The 18,439-nt window shown below is 25.2% G+C and overlaps 1 protein-coding gene across 1 annotated transcript in view; it reads right to left on the reverse strand.

The window, feature by feature from the left end:
• The window catches only part of LOC105366072 (neural cell adhesion molecule 1), a 174,195-nt gene that overhangs the window by 54,640 nt on the left and 101,116 nt on the right, over positions 1–18,439 (reverse strand). The window contains exons 4-5 of the mRNA XM_011504387.1: positions 10,442–10,552; positions 5,578–5,781 (exon numbers count right to left, since the gene is read on the reverse strand). Coding sequence (XP_011502689.1) covers positions 5,578–5,781; positions 10,442–10,552 — 315 coding nt within the window. The remainder of the gene's footprint in view (positions 1–5,577; positions 5,782–10,441; positions 10,553–18,439) is intronic.

Raw genomic sequence — 18,439 nt, forward strand, 5'->3', positions numbered from 1 at the left:
CCTCCATTTATCCAAAAAATAATGTATACAATGTATCCATAGTGTTATAGAAATAAGAATAAATCATCAAATTAATTTTTAGAATTGTGTGGCGGAAAAAGTAAGTTCGTGTAGAAATAATAGTACATCGATGTCGGTCGATGTACCTTCGCTACGAAGTATGGAAAATAAAAACAAAAATGTTACTCTAGAGACATCTGTAAGATTTATAGCTTTAAATTGATGAATAATAAATCAGTGAATAATCAATGTATGAATAATAAATAGATTGTAGAGGGTTAGAGGTACCCAATAGATTGTGAAGCAATAGATGCAAATAAACACTTCATTTTTAATGCAAACTATTTCAACTTAATGTAATTTTAGAATTACACCTTTCATGTACATTAATTTATTTCCTTTAAAAATGAATGATTATTATTATTATTATTATTATTTTCTTTTTTATAAAAATAAAAATTACTACAAAAATATCTTTAGAGAAATAATAATTTTCGTTGATCTAGATAAGAACTAAATAAGATTGAGATGATAGAATCAAGATATTAGAAAATTTTATATAAAATTTATTTTTACTAAAATCTTAAATCCATTCAATCTTTATTCGAAATTTTTATAAATGATTAAAAATTAAATTTACATAAAAAGACTTACAAAATATAATTGTCGTAAACAATAATCATAGTTGAATATGTTAATTATACAAAAATTTAAGATTTTATATTAAGTTTAAATTGCTCTTAAGTCGAAGAAAAAAAGAAAGTGATAAAGAAAGAGTTAGAAAGAAAATAATGGGGGTTAAATGAGAAGGCAAAATGTGCGTTGTTTTCTTTTTCGGCTTATACGCATAGGACATCCGCTTTTCCGGTACTGCGAGAACAATTTTCCCTCTTGCCCACGATCTTTAAAAAACTCTGTGTTTGTTTAATTTTCACGCGACCGTGTGTAAAAATTTCATCCCTCGGCCCCGGTTGTCTTCCCTCTTCTAACAATTATTCTATATTCTCTCTCTCTCTCTCTCTCTCTCTCTCTCTCACACATGTGCATACTAATTACGAGCACGGACGAGGAGCGCAACTAGACGCGCTTAATGCGATTATTTTTTATTTTCGTTTTGGTGTTTTTATATTTACCTCATTTATTTTTTCATTTAACGCTGTCATTTACTTTTTTCTATTTCTAATTATTATTTTTTCACTTTATATTTATCTTTGTTATTTAGACGGGTCGTTTCTCTGACTCATGCAAATCCGGTAAAAATTACGCCAATTTTTTTTCGAAACTATCGACTTCCTACATAAACTTTCATACATTGAAGCTAGTTTTTGCTGTTTCGAATTTATTTTTATAGTCGATTAGTAATATTAAGGTTACTTTTCTTCCGTATATTTCATTAAAAGAAATTTAATTTCATATTGTTGAAAATACTGCATGAATTGTATTAATAGTAATGTTTTATAAAGAAAGAATAATTGACTTAGAAATCATTACTTATGTATTTTAAAAAGCCATGCTATTATTTTTAAATAACTTGAACGATTATACATATATAAATAGCTTTATTAGTAAATTTTATAATTTTCATATTACAACCATACTATGAGAATTTCTTAAATTTAAAAAAATAATGATCTTAATTATTTTATAAGTTCTAATTATATAATATAACATTATATGTATATATCTGATTTTTTTTTTTTGAAAAAAAAAGGAGTCATTTAAGAATATAGAATGAATAAAAAGCATTTATTTATATTATTTAGACAAATATTTATAAAAAAAATATACGTATCTATCTACAAGGTACATAAAAAATTATTAATATGATTAATTAAACATTTTAGTACTGTACAGAATTGTTTATATTAAATAATGAAAATGTAAGTGATAATTAAAATTTAAGTGATAATGAAAATTGATGGAAATTATAAAAATACATATGTAAACATGTAAAAGGTAAATATAATATATATAATTCTTTTGTATTGTATTATAAATTTTAAGTATAAAAATCTACATTGAAGTCTACAATAGAGAATTAGTTCGTGAAATTAGTATAAGATATTGGAAGAAGCAACAAAGGAAATTTACTGTAATATATCAATCGATTAACACAATCTTGCAGATATGTTAAATAACCACAGCATAATTTATGCGAAATCCCATTAATCTCAACTTGTATTAAATTATCGTAAACGCTTTTGATTTCATAATATACGCAACTATTATTTGTTTGTTGTTCATGAGCCAAGGAATTTTCTTTCTTATGAAGATGATACAATGGCTTAAATAACCTTGACTAAGTGTGCATTAGAGAGTTTAATATTATATTTATTTTTCTGAAACACAATCAATAATGAACTGTTAACAAGTAAAATTAAAAAAAAAAAATATTAAAATTTGTAAATGGTATAAGCAATGCGAAAATTATTCTAACTAAAGCCTATTGGGAATGTGTAAAAGAAATAATATAAAATTATTTGGTTCTTAGAAAGCTATATTTTTTTGCCTTTAAACAAAGACATTTAGGGAAATAATAATTTGTATTCAAACGGCGATTGCAAAGTTAAATTCTTAATTTTCGGAAAATAAATATCTAATCTTTAACATAAACTTGAATATATAAATTATTAAATAAAGCCTCCTTTAAAAACTAAAATTATTTATTTAAAAGAAATATGAAAAGTTTTGGATAAATCCATTAAACTATACATTTTTTAGAAGTTTTTGGCGGCAACTTTACAAATATAGTATCAAATGAAAATATATTTTTAAATTTTTTATTGCTTTTTATATCCGTTTGTAAAATATAAATTGCCATTTTCAGAAGAAAATATTTCCTTTAAATTGTAATAACTTAGGGAGTATTACAGGTATTTATCCATATTCTTAGCAGATTTATGGTCATTCGGTGGACCATTGATGCCTGTCACATAATACTTATATTTGAAATAATATTTATAATAAACTCTCTGGTGCTCTATTTTTCTTTTCATTTAATATAGAATAACATAAATATATAAGTATTATTGTAATATTTATGCTATTCTATATATATATATTTTAAGATTATTTTTAAAACAAGCTAACTCATATTGATCTCATAGTTACCCATAAAGTCTTTATGGATAAGTTTCATTATTTTTAGAGATACTTTTAGGCGGTAAAATAATGGTTGTTGGTAGGTTTTATGCCTATAAATCAATTGCTCTTAATTGAATAGGCCAACCTTGAAAACTTTATTGTTACAAATTTTTTTAATCGACACGTTTTAAAAGCTGAATTAGGTATACCTCAATGATATCAGTTTTAAGAAAGTTAAAAATACAAGTTTAATTTTTTTAAATTTTTTTAACGCCCCTTAATATCATAAAATAATTTGAAACTGAAAGTTAAGTCACGTTTCTATGATGCATTTTTTCTCGCTTTATACTGTAGATTGGCTTTAATTTATTGAAAGTTCGTTGTAATTTTACACGTTTGATGAATGTCGCGTTGCCGTCGTTTTTAGCATGCAGTACGCGAAGGTTTTGCAATAATTTTCAACGCTGCTAGCGTTCCTACGTGCATGCGTAAAATTCAGTCTGTAGTACCCGTGGCGCCTAAATATGCAATGCTTTATAGTTCTATCGATGTGATTGCGGAGCCTTATTTTTGTTCTTTATTCATTTAATAAATTCAAATTGAGATTTTGAGATTTTACTCTGATAAAAAAATCGACCGATCTTTCATGCATAATAATTACGAATTTTGCGCATTAATGTCAATTATAAAAAGGGTGCTGTAATGAAGGTAAAGTTATTAAAATTTTTCTCCGTCCTCTTGGAATAAGCCTATTTCACCCTGAAATGTTAAATCTGTCTGCTTAAAATTATATTCAAGTTTCTTACCACTTAGAATGAATAATTAAATATACTTGATGAATATTTAAATTAGTTAAAAATTTGTAACTAAAGAAAACTAAACAAGTTTTGAAACACCTGATACATCAGCTATTTATTAATTTCAGCTTAAGCAATACTCGTAACTGAAATGTTCCACTTCATATTTAAATCATAAAAGTATGATTATTATAATTACAATAATTAAATCAGTAAATATAAATTTAATTTATGTTGGTTATTTTAACTGTTTCAAATTACATTTACATATCTCGTAAAAAAATAGATACAATTAGCTTATGTAAAGTAACTAAATTGTATAACTGAGTTTTGCTTTTGTTTATTAATGTTTTAAATCTAAGATGTAAATAAAAATTTTGTTAATAAGATTATTTTATACATAAATGTTATATCTACCTTTTTTTTAATATTAATAACAATTTTTTGTTGTTGTAATTACAAAGAGTTTAAACTAAAATTATGTTTTTTCAATTTTATATTAATTTTGATAATCTAGTCCATTTCTATCCTTATTATTTATATGTGGATATCATTAATTAATCTACATGTAAAACACAATTCTTATTTAAAAAATTGAAATTATATTTTAAGTACTATTATACCTGTTATTCTCATAATATATTTTTATTTTTTGCAATATAAACTAATTCATACAAAATTAATGGAGTTATTTAATAATTATATAAAATAGTTTCATGTTGAAGATATTATTTTAGTGATTGAAGTGTCAGACACTCTTTGAACTTACTTTCATCAATATTTAATTGCATTTTATTTAATATTCGTGAAGCAAGGAATTGTTAGCTTGTAGATAAATATATTATAATTATTCTTCAATTTTCGCTTACACCAATGGATAAACAAAACAAAATCTAAGCGTCATCGAGAAAAAAGTTAAAATGTAATAAATTGTTTAATTAATCGTTTACATAGCATTTGTTTGAAACACCTTTGTTCGTATTTAACTACTTCGCATATATATTCGCATGCTTATTTGTATATGTAGTATGTGCGATATGATTATACTTATGTTAAGGTTTTTGTTGCAAGTCTTAAATAATAAATATTTCGTGACATTTAATATATAATATATATATATACATAAGCAATTTTGTTTGCATAAATTTAATGTCCATTTTAGTTCGTGATATTGCATAAATATTATTTAGACATTCATCGTATAATTGTAGATAATATGTAATAGTTCAGGTACAAAGTTGTTAGTAAGTTAAAATAAAAATATTCCATTGCGAAAACTAATCATTAATTTATCACGATATAAATGTATCGATCCACGTAAAAATATCTTTTAAATATAGCTATGATAAAGCAGTTTAGAATTCTTGTAGCTATGGAGCATTTTGAGAATACGGTGCGATAAAATTGTTGATTTTGGAAATGCTCTCTTCCGAATTTAAGCCATTTCTCTTCTACGCAACAGACATAACATTGAAATTAAATGTGAAATTTTATCATTAATAATTTGTAGGAGAAATCTATCGATCACTCAAACATATTTACTTTAACTATCTTAGTTGTTGAAAAAGCTTAAAAAAAGCATCTCGTTAGATTTAACGTATTACATGAGTTGGGAAACCATATGGGATACGAAATAGCGAGCGAATGACCCGTCGAACGGGGTGGCGGGGTGGGGCTAAACTTGATGGATACTCACAGTTCATGTTGAGGCGCACGCTCGCTGACAGGGGATTGGACCTGTTATTGTTGGTAGCGTTACAAGTGAGCTGAGTTTGTACGTCCTTGCGACCGAGATTTTTTAGCAAAAGCTCGTTCCGCATCAAACCTTCACGTTGACTATGGCTTGAGTTCCCCGCGAACCTTCCATTACGATACCAGTTGATCGACGGCATTGGTTTACCTGAAACATCCGTCCATGTTACTCATTTACTTCCCCTATTTCTTTCTCTCTCTCTCTCTCTCTCTCTCTCGTTCTCTTTTTAGATGGGTGCGTATCCCTGCCCTCATTTGCGTATCGCACCCATAATTCGTAGTGGCATTGGTCTACGTTCGATAGAGTTTGGGACGAGAGGAGGGGAGAGAGAGAGAGTTGTATGTGCATGTAACGATAAGCTCTGGGCTAGCTATTTTTCAGGAAGAGAACTAAGCTTCTGAGCTCCAATAATAATTTTTTTTCTATGAGTTACTCTAGACGCTTCAATGTAATAATGAAGAAAGCTAGTTGTGCCAATATCATGCCTATCCTATTAAATAATAAAGCTTAATATAAGGATATGATCATTATTGGTATGATCATTTTTAAAGTCAATTTTTGATTTTTATATTAATATATTAATATGCTTATATATTTTATTTTGTGTGCGTACGTTTAAATTCTATTCTAGAGTTATTGAATATAAAGAGAAATATTTTTTCGGCCTACTCATATAATTTCATTGAAATATAAATATTTTCAAATGAGATATTAAAACACGAATTCAAGAAGATAGTTCGACATAAGTATTCAGTGGTGATTACGTGGAAAATTAATAGCATCTGATAATTTTATATAATTTTTAAAAAATTAAAAAATTTATCGTTTTTACTATCGATCGAACAAATAAATGAGAATTGAAGTCTTGGCATTTTTATCTGATAATAGAATTTCAAATAAGGTCAATTGCTGGCTATCTTCATTGTCCACGTAGTTATGCTGTAATTTTATTGGGTCGATTATTTTTATAGTCGTGGGCATTATCCTTGATTATATTCTTAAAAAGATAACAACCAATTTCTTAGTCTTTAGAAGTAAAGATTAAATTTCTTTTGAAATTAACGGTTTCACATTCTTTCTTCTACGCATTCATTCTTTGTGCACTAATTTTTAGAAAATTCTGCAAATGATATTAATCATACTTTTTTTTTAAGTGTACTATACTATATAGTATTAGGTACAGGACATGGACATTGAAAGAGTATTTACCAAAAAACTGGTAGATTTTATTAATTATATTACCGCAATTATATTATTAAATTAATTGCATAATATTTTTGTTTCGTTAATTATATCCTAGTTTTTTTCCCCTTTCTTTGACGATAATTCATCAATTTTTTTTTTGTAATTTATTTGACTGAAAAACTCTTTAATAATTAAACAGTATAATTACAGTTTAACAGTTTAACATAATTAACAGTTAATAATTATACAGTCATAAAATATTTTAGTATTTTGTACGTTGAGATTTAATATATTTAAATGCTCAGCAGATCGTCTTTAATAATAAAAAGCCAATAGTCAATAATTCAGTGCCTTAAAATTGTAAGGGAATATGACTCGAAGAGTTACACTCTACATCAAATTAGTTACTTTTTAGAAAATTTCCTAATTGTTTAAAAAGTATACAATATTGTATTATTCGATTATCGACGGAGTTTTACCAAGATAAAAGTGGTTCTAAACTTTTTACAACTTAGCAAATAAAAAAAAATAATTTACGTACATGGCTAATATTGCTATACAAAATAAATTAAATGTACAATAATGGTCTTTCTTGTTAATATTACTTAATATGATTTGTCAAAAACTACGTGAGGTTTTTTTACTACAAATATTATAATAAAAAACACTTAAATTCATAATTACATAAATAGTTCTGAAACAATAACAAGATAAAATAATGTATAATAATAAATAATACTAGTTTTATCATTTGAGAAAGTTATAATTGCAGTATTACGCGTGCTCATTACTTTGTAATTAATCAAAATATCGGATCATTTACTTCAGATTTTTTCCTAAATAATTATGAGGAATATCCTAGATGAAGACGAAAAATGTTGCGTCAATAGCATAATAAACATTGTACTAACTTATCGTTGGACAATAAAAATTAATTTACATTTTTAGTTTATACCTCTATACAGTTTATTTATATAACTTCACTCTTTTAATTAATGAATTATTTTTTAACTATTTACGTTGAGAAAGTATTATAATTGTATATCAAATTAATTCTAAACACGTTGATAATTTTAAAAAACGAATCCACAAAAGACGACTGATTTCAACGAAACAATTGTATTGATTATAAAGCAAATCTGTAGTATAAATGTATTTGTTCTAATTTATAGATTCACAACTCTTCTTTCATTATCTTACAATTTTTGGTATAAATGAACTTTCTAAGTATACAATTAAAAATACATTTAATTTTGTAAAAAATAAAAATTGTTTATAATTGTATACGTTTCAATATAAAATTTAAAATATCGTCAGGAGTTTAAATTTATAATTTGCTGTAAAGAATCTCTTTGGGAAAACATAATATTCCTTTCACGAAACTGCATTAATATGATTATATATTATTCCCAATTAATTCTTTTTATTAATCTTTATTATCCCAATTCCCCATTATAAAGTATAAATAATAATTTATAATAAATTATAGAAAAATATTCTTTTTTTAGTTTTAATCTTTATTTTATCTATCTACGTCGATTAACTAGTACGTTTTTTAAAATTCTTTATTTATTAATTTTTCCATATACAAATATAAACATGATACTTTTAAGACGAATAATGTATTTCAATGGGAAAACTAAAAGTAATTATTTAATTTTAAAATTTGATTGTTGCTTATAAATATAAAGCATTCGTCTATTATATACAGTTATGATGAGATAAATAAGTTATTAAGCATAATACTATAATACTTAATAATAATGACAAAATCTTAGAAACTTGAATAAAACATTTATAAGATAATTTATAAATTGAGTTATTAAAATCAAAATCAGTTTAACATAAGAACATGAAATTTTGATAAACTATATTATAAATAATAATTTGGTAATCAAATATATGAACTAAATAAAGTTTTACAAATATTTTTAATTACTAACACTACTATTTTTTATAGTAGTGATAATTAAATTTTCACAACGTTAATGTATTTTTTAACTTATTGGATAAATATCGAATAAATTGGATATGTTGAATGAACATAACAAATAGGAGTATTGTCGAATAAAAGCATACAAGTGCATGTGTGCGTGGATTTGTGAGTGCACGTGTTGTAATTATAAGAGCAAACGCAAAATTATTTTTGATTATAAACCGTACATTTGCATCGAAAAATATTGGATACTTCTGTTGATAATGATATCTAAAGAGTGAAATAAAGAGAGAGAGAGAGAGAGAGAGAGAGAGAGAGAGAAAGAGCTTAATGCAGGCAGTATATTTATATATGTATAGGTATTAGGCGCACGTTTGCCTGTATTGGAACAGAAATAGTGAAATCGTACAATTGGCGTTAAGTATCTGTCTGTACGACAAAAATAGAATCATATAAAGAAGCCATTTATAGTAAACGTATTATTAAAATATTAATTAAAAATTTTGACATATATATATATATATATATATATATATATATATATATATGCATTTGTGCGTGTGTGGTTGTGTGCCTGCGCTCCTGCATAAAGACCATTGATTTTTCCAAGCCCTGATAAAATACAATTATTTTTTTCCTTATTTATTTTTATCATCAGTTAATTACTTAATTATTATTTAATTTATTACGAATTAAATATACGATAAAAACTATTAAGAATTATTTTTCATTTTGTATGAAAAACGTTGGAATTATTGAAGTGTATGCGGTTGAATATGTATTCTAAGATCAACATTAATACATTATTATTTTTCAAATTTTAATAATAATAAGAAGATATTTATATATGTATTATTTAATCCTTCATTGTAATATTTTTCCTTATATCGTTTATACTTGATATTCACAAAATCAAATTTTATAAACTTGTTACATCATTTTTTTAAAAATTTGTTTTTAAATGAAAATCAAATAAAACATTCCGTATACTCTATTCTGTATGTCTATATTTAAAATGACATTAAAGATATTAAGGTTCAAGTAAATTATATAAAATGAAATTATGACAATGTAATTCGAAACTGATTCTCTCGAATTATTTATTATTTACTATTTAATAATAAAAAATGTATAAGGTTTCTTAATGTAAATTGAAATTTAATATCCAAATATTGCAAGTAAAAAATTGAAAAAATAATTTAATCAATTATCGATAAATTACTTTTAATTTAAAATATTTCAATATTTAGCACTATTCTACCTCGTCTTTTTCATTATATACCAATAAATAATACGGAAATACTATGTTTCTATGGTTATATTTTATTATGGAATAGTTTATAGAAAATTTTATTTAAAAATCCCTACATCCTAATATTCAGCCTTTTTGAAGGGTAACGTAAGAAAGGGGATAACATATTTAATAAATCAAATGGAAAACTAGAAGCAGCGATTCATTTAATATTCGTAAATGGCAGTGAAGTGCTAGTACATTTCTAGGAAAATCGGTCACTGTCTAATACGAAAATCAATAAGTTCTTTTGGCTGAAGAGTAAGCAAAAAAGGGAATTCAAGGGAATTAGAAAAAATAGTTCAATTTATCAGGAAATGTTTCCAAAGACAATAATAACATGACTGCCCATAGAGCTGTATTAATGAAGAGTAAATGTGTCATTTGTAACTTACCTCCGTGGACGTCGCAGAAGAGTCTAATGTTATCTCCTTCGAGGTAGGGTCCAACACTCGAGCCTAATACATTGCCATTTTCGTTCAGTAACGTAATTTTATGAGGTGGAACTGCGAAAGAAAAGAGAAAAGTAAAACATCAATTTCTATGTATAGTTACTTATATAGGAAATGACGTGTTCCAAATAGTTGCAAGTATCATTATATTACACAAACTTGTAAAGATATACATGATTACCGTACACATTTGCACTTTCTTCTCGCAATTATGAGAATTTATAATATACTAATATTACTGATATTTATGTATTTACAGGCATATAACTTGTATCATTGTATATTTTAAGTCATATTGAATTGTATTCTCTACGCTATTGTATCAAATTGAAATTTTCAAATCGATTTCGTTCTTATCTGACAAAAATGTATGTATAAGCATAAATATAAGGTACGTATATGGTCAGAAAAGAATTTGAAATTGGTTAGAGAATATCACTGAATACTGAAATTCATTTATCTATTTAGACATTATTATCGAAGGGAGATGAAAAGAATTACCAAATAATTGAAAAATATTAGCAGCATGCTTTATTTATTTAATATTCAGTAGAGTTATTGTGCCATTAAAACAATAGTAGAAAGATGATGCCATGAATTTTTAAAGACGAGTAAATAATAATTAATATTCTAGATAATTCTTACTTAATTCTGAGTATTTTGTAATAATCAATGATAGATTATTCCCAAGACAATGGTGGGAATTTTGATTATATCGCTAATGAGATTCTGGCAATATTAACTTTGGAAAATAGGTTTAAACTTCATTTGACAAATATTTATATTCATTTTTCAAAAATACGAATTTCTCTTCAAAGATTATTGCTTGTTTATAGCTACATTGCAGATTAATTGCATATGTAGAAATTGAATTTTCAAAATAAACATATTTATGAAGTATTTAAAAATATTCAATACGCTATATCATAGCTAATTTATATATTCGTAAAATATAAATCTCGAATACTTTCTAAAAATAAGCATTAAACACTAGTAGCTTAATTAAAGGCTTGTGCTTTCAAACAGATAAAGAATTAAAATTGCTATCTTGTAATCAAAACGAATATGGTTAATTGGAGATTCATATATATATATTTCGGAAAATACAGAGAGAGAGAGAGAGAGAGAGAGAGAGAGAGAGACATTCAAGATAATTTTGAAACTTGAATTGTTTTTTATGTAATATATCTGACGCAGTAAATTCTACAACGTGAAATATTTTCAGTAACGTCATCGCGATCGTAAAAATTTGTTACAGTAAACAAGCTTTATAGCGTAGAGCTTCGGACATCTGTGAAATATCAAAAGACCTCTTTCTTTAATTACTGATAAATATTGGAAAGTTTCCGTGGGTCGTTTTTTACATCTTAGTTTTTTCTCTATTTTGGCCATCGCTTAAGCATAAATTCTTGCACAGATTTTTCTCGCCTACGAATTCACAATATTTTGGGTGCCAATTGTTCATCTCTCATTCTATTGATCTTCACGTTTCATCTTTTCCACCTCGCTTCCTCACAATATTCATTTTACAATATTAAAAAATAATTCAATATTATTTAAGGGAATAACATGAACTAAACTGTACTAAATACCTATTAAATATAATATATTAAGCAATTTATTAAGGAAGGAAAATATTTATCTGAGAAAATTTTTTAATAAATAATAATTACGGATGAAGGTAATTAGTCTCTTCGAAAATAATAATGTAATTTCATATTTTTCAAAACGTAATTTTATAGAAAGATATTTTATCTAGTAAGAGAAGAAAAGCTATTTTATAGAAAAGTTTTGGAAATGTTATTACATTTATCTCCATTTTTTTTTTCCTATACGATATTCATATATTAATTGATATTCTTATTAATTTCGCTGTTATTAGGATTTTAAATAATATCAAATGAGCAATATATGTTAGAAAATTTTTTAAGCTTTACTTTAATAAATTATGAATATAATATTTCTCTACTATTAGTTTTATCTCAATTTATTATGATGATAAAATTCAATGCTTACAATAAAAAAAAATCAATTTTAAAATTTATAAAATTACTTCATTAGCTATTTATGTATTTCTTTTATTTTTTACTAAAGTCTATAGTTTAATTTTTCTTTTTTAATATAAAGCAAATATTTATTACTATCTCATTTTAATAATCAATATTTATACGATCTTGTTTGATATTAAGTTTTCAATCCAATCTAATTAAATTTGATACATTCAAAAATATATATTTATAATTAAACATTTTGATGTATATAATGATGTATATATAATATATATATATATATATATATATATATTGATTGATGTATAAATAATTAAAAAGATAAAATACATATGATGAAAATTAAAAGCAAAATAACTTATCGTAATAAGTATAATAAGTATATTTTGATAATTTTAAGTAATTCCAACTAAACTTTTAACAAAAATAGCATTCAATAATTTTGATAATAATAGTTTAATTATTTTTTTCTATAAACTTTATAAAAGGTAAAGTTCACAAACTATTGCGTGCCAGCTAAATATTAAAAAAAATTAAACCTATCATAAATCAGAAATTATCTAAATGTTAATAAATAGCTGAACTCAATCTAATAGAGTAATACATTAAATAAATTAAGAGTAGTGGTAACTCTAAAGAAAATATATGTTTTATTTCTATCGATTCATGATTTCTAGTAAATTAAAAAAAAAACTGTAAATATTTCTCTTTTTACTTTTTAATTAAATGGTGAGATGCAAGAATTGGAAATGGTTAAAAATTTTATAAAGAATTCTTTCCGACTTGTTCATGTTTCAGAGAATGACTGTATGAATTTCCTGATTTATAATTTTATAATATTACAATATATATTTTTATTCGATGCATTTTTGTTTGTGAGTTTTTTTTAAACATAAATAGGCAAAATTTCATCGAAAATGTATTTAGAAATTTATTCGCTTGCCATACATATGATATATAACATTAATTTTCTATATGTTTTATAAGCAAAACTGTGATAGAAAAATATATTTATAAGACTATAGTCCTACATATATACAGAATTTTTTATTTCTTATCTTCTTTATGTTTTATTTACAATTATTTACATATTTTATAATTATTAAATAATAGAATAGTTGTATATACATTATTATGTAACTTAGTATCTAGCATTTTTATACTTTGTATTTATGAGCATATTCATATAAATTTATACTTTAGTGGTCAATTTAAAAATAATATTACATAATAATATTAAAATTTCTAACTTTTTTCAAAATGTAAAAGTATTTCAAATGTACTTTAAATGTCGAGGATTTTTTAATATAAATGTAGCTAATACATTAATTTGCTAAACTTTACATCTTTCTTTTCACTATTGAAAATAATGGAAGTAGAGTTAAAAATGGAAAAAGTTTTACAATCAATATTTTTAATTGGCGTTAATTTTTTAAAATCGAAATTTTACCCTAAGTTGGCCTACCTATGTTTGCAATATTGATAGGAAAAGATTTTTCAAATATTAACATTTCTAAAATTGATTTAATTTTTAATTTAATTCATGAGATGCGTTATATAATAATTTGCTTGAAATATATTTATTGCATTGAGTTTTAAGTTTTATTTTATGATAAATAAAAACTAATAGTCATATATAATTTTATCTATTGATCGATTGAAACAAAGGAAATAGCACATATTTTAAGATAAGATTGTATATAATATCGAATAACTATGAAAAAATTTCATAAAAATAATGAATCACTTATTAAATATTTTACTATGTCAAGGAATAATCGATATAGAATATTAAATTATTATTTTATATAAGCATTCTAAATAGATTTTTCGATGAATTTTCTTTAAAATCATATATATATATATATATATATATATATATAACAGATGTGGTATTTATTTATATATGAATTTTTTATAAATATATCCTCTATTTTTATGCTTACTAGTTAGAAAATGTAAATATTTGAAAAAAATAATAATAAAATATCATTAAATTTGATGTCTTATTTAGTTAGTCCTTTGTAGTCATGACAAACTTTATTTGTGTGAAGTTAGCAGACACGATTCTTGATCGTAAAAAAGTAAGTTTTGGTAAATCTTATGTAGAAAAGTAAAATAAATAGCAGAAACTAGAATGAGTCGCGAATACTAAAGTTTGCTCAAAGGAAATTTATTTGAAGTAGTGAGCAAGTAGAATCATAATGGATCCAGTTTTTTTTTAACGAAAGTATCTGAAAATAAGATTTTGGTTGGCTTGTAACCTGGAAAATTCAACATTCGAAGTTACAAACTTTTTTGTTGTTGCGTGAAAAGTATTTTTCATCTTGAGAATATACTATTCAAATATTATGATTCATTAATATTGATGAATTAATACAACTATGTATAATATTATTTAGAAGTAATTATAAAATTAATTAAATTGCCGAAAAATATATTTGTAAATAAATAAAAGATATATTTATTAAATACAATTTATTTATTTATGAATTTAATAGTCTATATTTGAATATATCAGTTAATTGTATTTAGATAAAACATAAAAATAAGCAGTGAATTTGAAAAACTAAATTTTTAATTATTATAATTAAATTATAGTTATATCTTATTTAAGAAAAATTTCAAATAAAGTTTTCAGTATATATATATATATATATATAATAAAAGTATTGCAAAATTTGTAATAGTTTATTATTTGTGCACATAACAGAATTTTGTTTAGAGTTAATAAATTACTTATAATTAAGCATATTAGATTTCATTTGAAAAAAAAACTTATCATTGAACGATGAAGATTGTTGGTATGAATATATTGCAATAAGTTTTTTAATTTCTTTGTAAAAATGTATTTTTCATGTAGAATAAGGTTTAATTATGATCAACTTCATTTGCAACAATATGGATGTAAAATCTTTATGCGTTCCAGTTTAAAATATATAGTTTTTGCTCATTATTTATAGAAGAAAAATATTATGTTAAATTATGTTTTGTTCATAGCAAAAATACTTTCTTAATAATAAAAATTATTATATATATAAATTTTGTTCATATATACCTTTTAGAGTATATAATAACAATTTTTTATTATATATTTGCATAATATTTATAACCATGTGAGTAGATAGTTATCTTGAATTTCATTATTAATTAATTTATTATGTAAAAATAAGGTCACTCTACTATAACATAATAATAAATGTAATAATAATGAATTAATGTAAACAATAACTATAAAATGTATACGTACAACTGTAAAATATCTTTCTAATGAAAAATCTATTCTTTGCATAATTATCTTTTCATAAAATAAAAGAAATATATTTTATTGGTATATTATTAAAAATAGTTAATTGTTAAATATTTATTATAGGCATAGAATATTGTGAGCAGCTAAAATATTGACAATAAATTTACTTAAATAATGTAGAATAAAATTAAATAAATAAAAAAATAAATAAATAAAATCGTATTTAAATTTCCAAGACATTATATTTTATTATTTTATATGTGTATCACATAGTATGTTGTTTCATTAGTTATGATGTATTTTTAAAGTAATTTTTAGAAAATGAATTATTGTATTATCGAGTTTTATTTTTTTCTTTAGATTTTGCTATTAATATATATTGATACAATAATATAAATTATTGAATAGTTGTAATTATTATTTATTCGAATTTGAAAGCAAATCATGTAATCCATTATACTGTTAAAGTTATTTACATGTGTATAAGAAGAATTTATCGTACCACGTATAGTTGCATGATTCATATAAAAATATTAAAAATCACATATCCATTGTCACGACTTTATATTTATAGAATTTTTACTAGCCCCATGCCTGTATCTGCATGTCGAATTTGTTACTTTAGTCGGTGGTATTCTTGCTTGTTGTATAAATCAAAAGCTACATTTACAGTCTACATAAGTACTATGAGATTTTCGAAAGCTCGAGAAAGGCAGCATTCGCCTGTCATAGATCAGATAAATCTCGTTACACTAGTCCCTCAAGCAGCTCGTTTCGAACTTTGTCGTAACTTGTTTACCAACTATGTGGCTCACTTAAGCCTCTTTGTTGCAACGTCTGTATGCATGACGAGTTACCTATAATATAATCAAACGTATACGCAGGTTCGTATCTCAGTCACTTCGAACGCTGGATCTGTTAGAACTCAGCTTGCCTAAGCTGAGCCAAAACAGTCATAATGGCTAGCTTTATCTAGTCGTCAATTGTGATTAATTTTGTCCAAGCCTCTTAAAAATCATCTTTCGTTATAGCATCATTAATTCATCTCTTTCAGCTTCCAGTTTTATCTTACAGCTTTTCTGATTATATATGCACAAGAAGTTGTTGAGAATTTGCATTAGCTTCTGAGGTACACCGTACACACAAAAGCTATTTTACTTATTTTATTATTATTATTATTATTATTATTATTATAATTTTTTTTTCTATTTATTATTGTTTTATTTAATTTTTTTTTAATTAGCATGCACAAGCACAGAGTTGTTATTAGCAATGTCTTTTTCTTCTGTATGAGTGAGCAGAGGAGAGTTGCGGTGTTTGCAGTCTGAGGAGCCGTTGAAGAAGTTGAAAGTTTCTATACTGTAGTCCGACGATGAAGGAATAGGAGCGAAGACGCAGCGGTAGAAGTAGAAGAAAGAAGAAGTCGGTTGTCAACGGGAAAATAAACGAGCCACAGGATCACAGAATGACCTCGACTTTCCAAGAGTTGTGCTAATGCGCGGCCAGACAGACGGGTTTGCCTCGTCGCGTACGTCGCTAAATCGATTTAAGCTCTTTCGTGACAAAGTGCTTCGTCTCCTTCGTCCTTTCCTCGAACCATCTCTACAACTCCCCCGCTCTCCTTTCCCCTCCCGCTCCCTTCTCATTGCGGCCCTCTCACATTCAGGCTTTACTTCCTTTTCTCCCAGCCTACTGGAAGTTGATAGCGGCGGCGGTAGTCTTTGATGCAAATTCATTCCGAGGCGTGCTATTAAGCTTGAAATACCAAATTTCCGTCCTTTCTCCTCTTCTCTTCTTCACTAAAATATATCGAGCAGTGACGGTACGTTACTTCGCCAATGAAGTCGAATAGGCGACGCGGCAATGTGAAACGGAAGTTTGACGCGCTTCTAATCAACATCGGAGCGATTATCCATCGGCTTGATTTCTCTGTCTTCCTCGTTCGTATTGACTTTCTCGTCACGTATTTTGGAGTTTCTAGTTTCCCGGTCGTCTGAGAGAGATGGCACGATTGATTTTCGTAAATATTTCATTCGTAAATGCGCAATGTCTTGCGCAAAATCATACGAATAAACAGATATTAATTAATATTTTAGCATTCGAATTTTTATTACTATTGCTCAACTATGATATAAAGATTTCGGATTGGATTATAGAAATGGCCCTCTTAATACTTCAATTTTTTAAATAAAAAAACTCACGTAAAAAGAGAATAAGAACAAATTTTTTAACGTATATATTTTTCGAGAAACCTTTTATAATGATCAAAGCAATATTCAAATTTACATAGTAAGCGCATAGCGGCTAATATCTTACAGTTCTCTATGTCATCGTAAAAATCTTATCCGAAGGATATATTCTGACAAATTATATTTTACAAGATAATTTTAATTAAGTAAAAATTGCGGTACAAAGCAATAGCCCCTATCAGGAAATTTAATTTTTTACTACGTCCAGTCATCGCAATAAATCTGTTTCCTTTTTTTTAATTTTATTAATAGAAAGAATTTTAGCCACTAAAAAGTCTTATTAATTATAATGATGAAAAACTCTTTGGAGCTTACTGGGATAAGAAAGGGGAAAAAAGAAAAGGAAAAACTTACTCAAGCAAAGGTTTGTGCTCTTGGAGTTAAGGTCGTCATTTTTAAATTGCGACAAATCCAGTGAAGTGGATTTGTTGCT

Source organism: Ceratosolen solmsi, unplaced genomic scaffold (assembly GCF_000503995.2).
Source record: "Ceratosolen solmsi marchali unplaced genomic scaffold, CerSol_1.0 scaffold25, whole genome shotgun sequence".
Classification (NCBI taxonomy): Eukaryota; Metazoa; Arthropoda; class Insecta; order Hymenoptera; family Agaonidae; genus Ceratosolen; species Ceratosolen solmsi.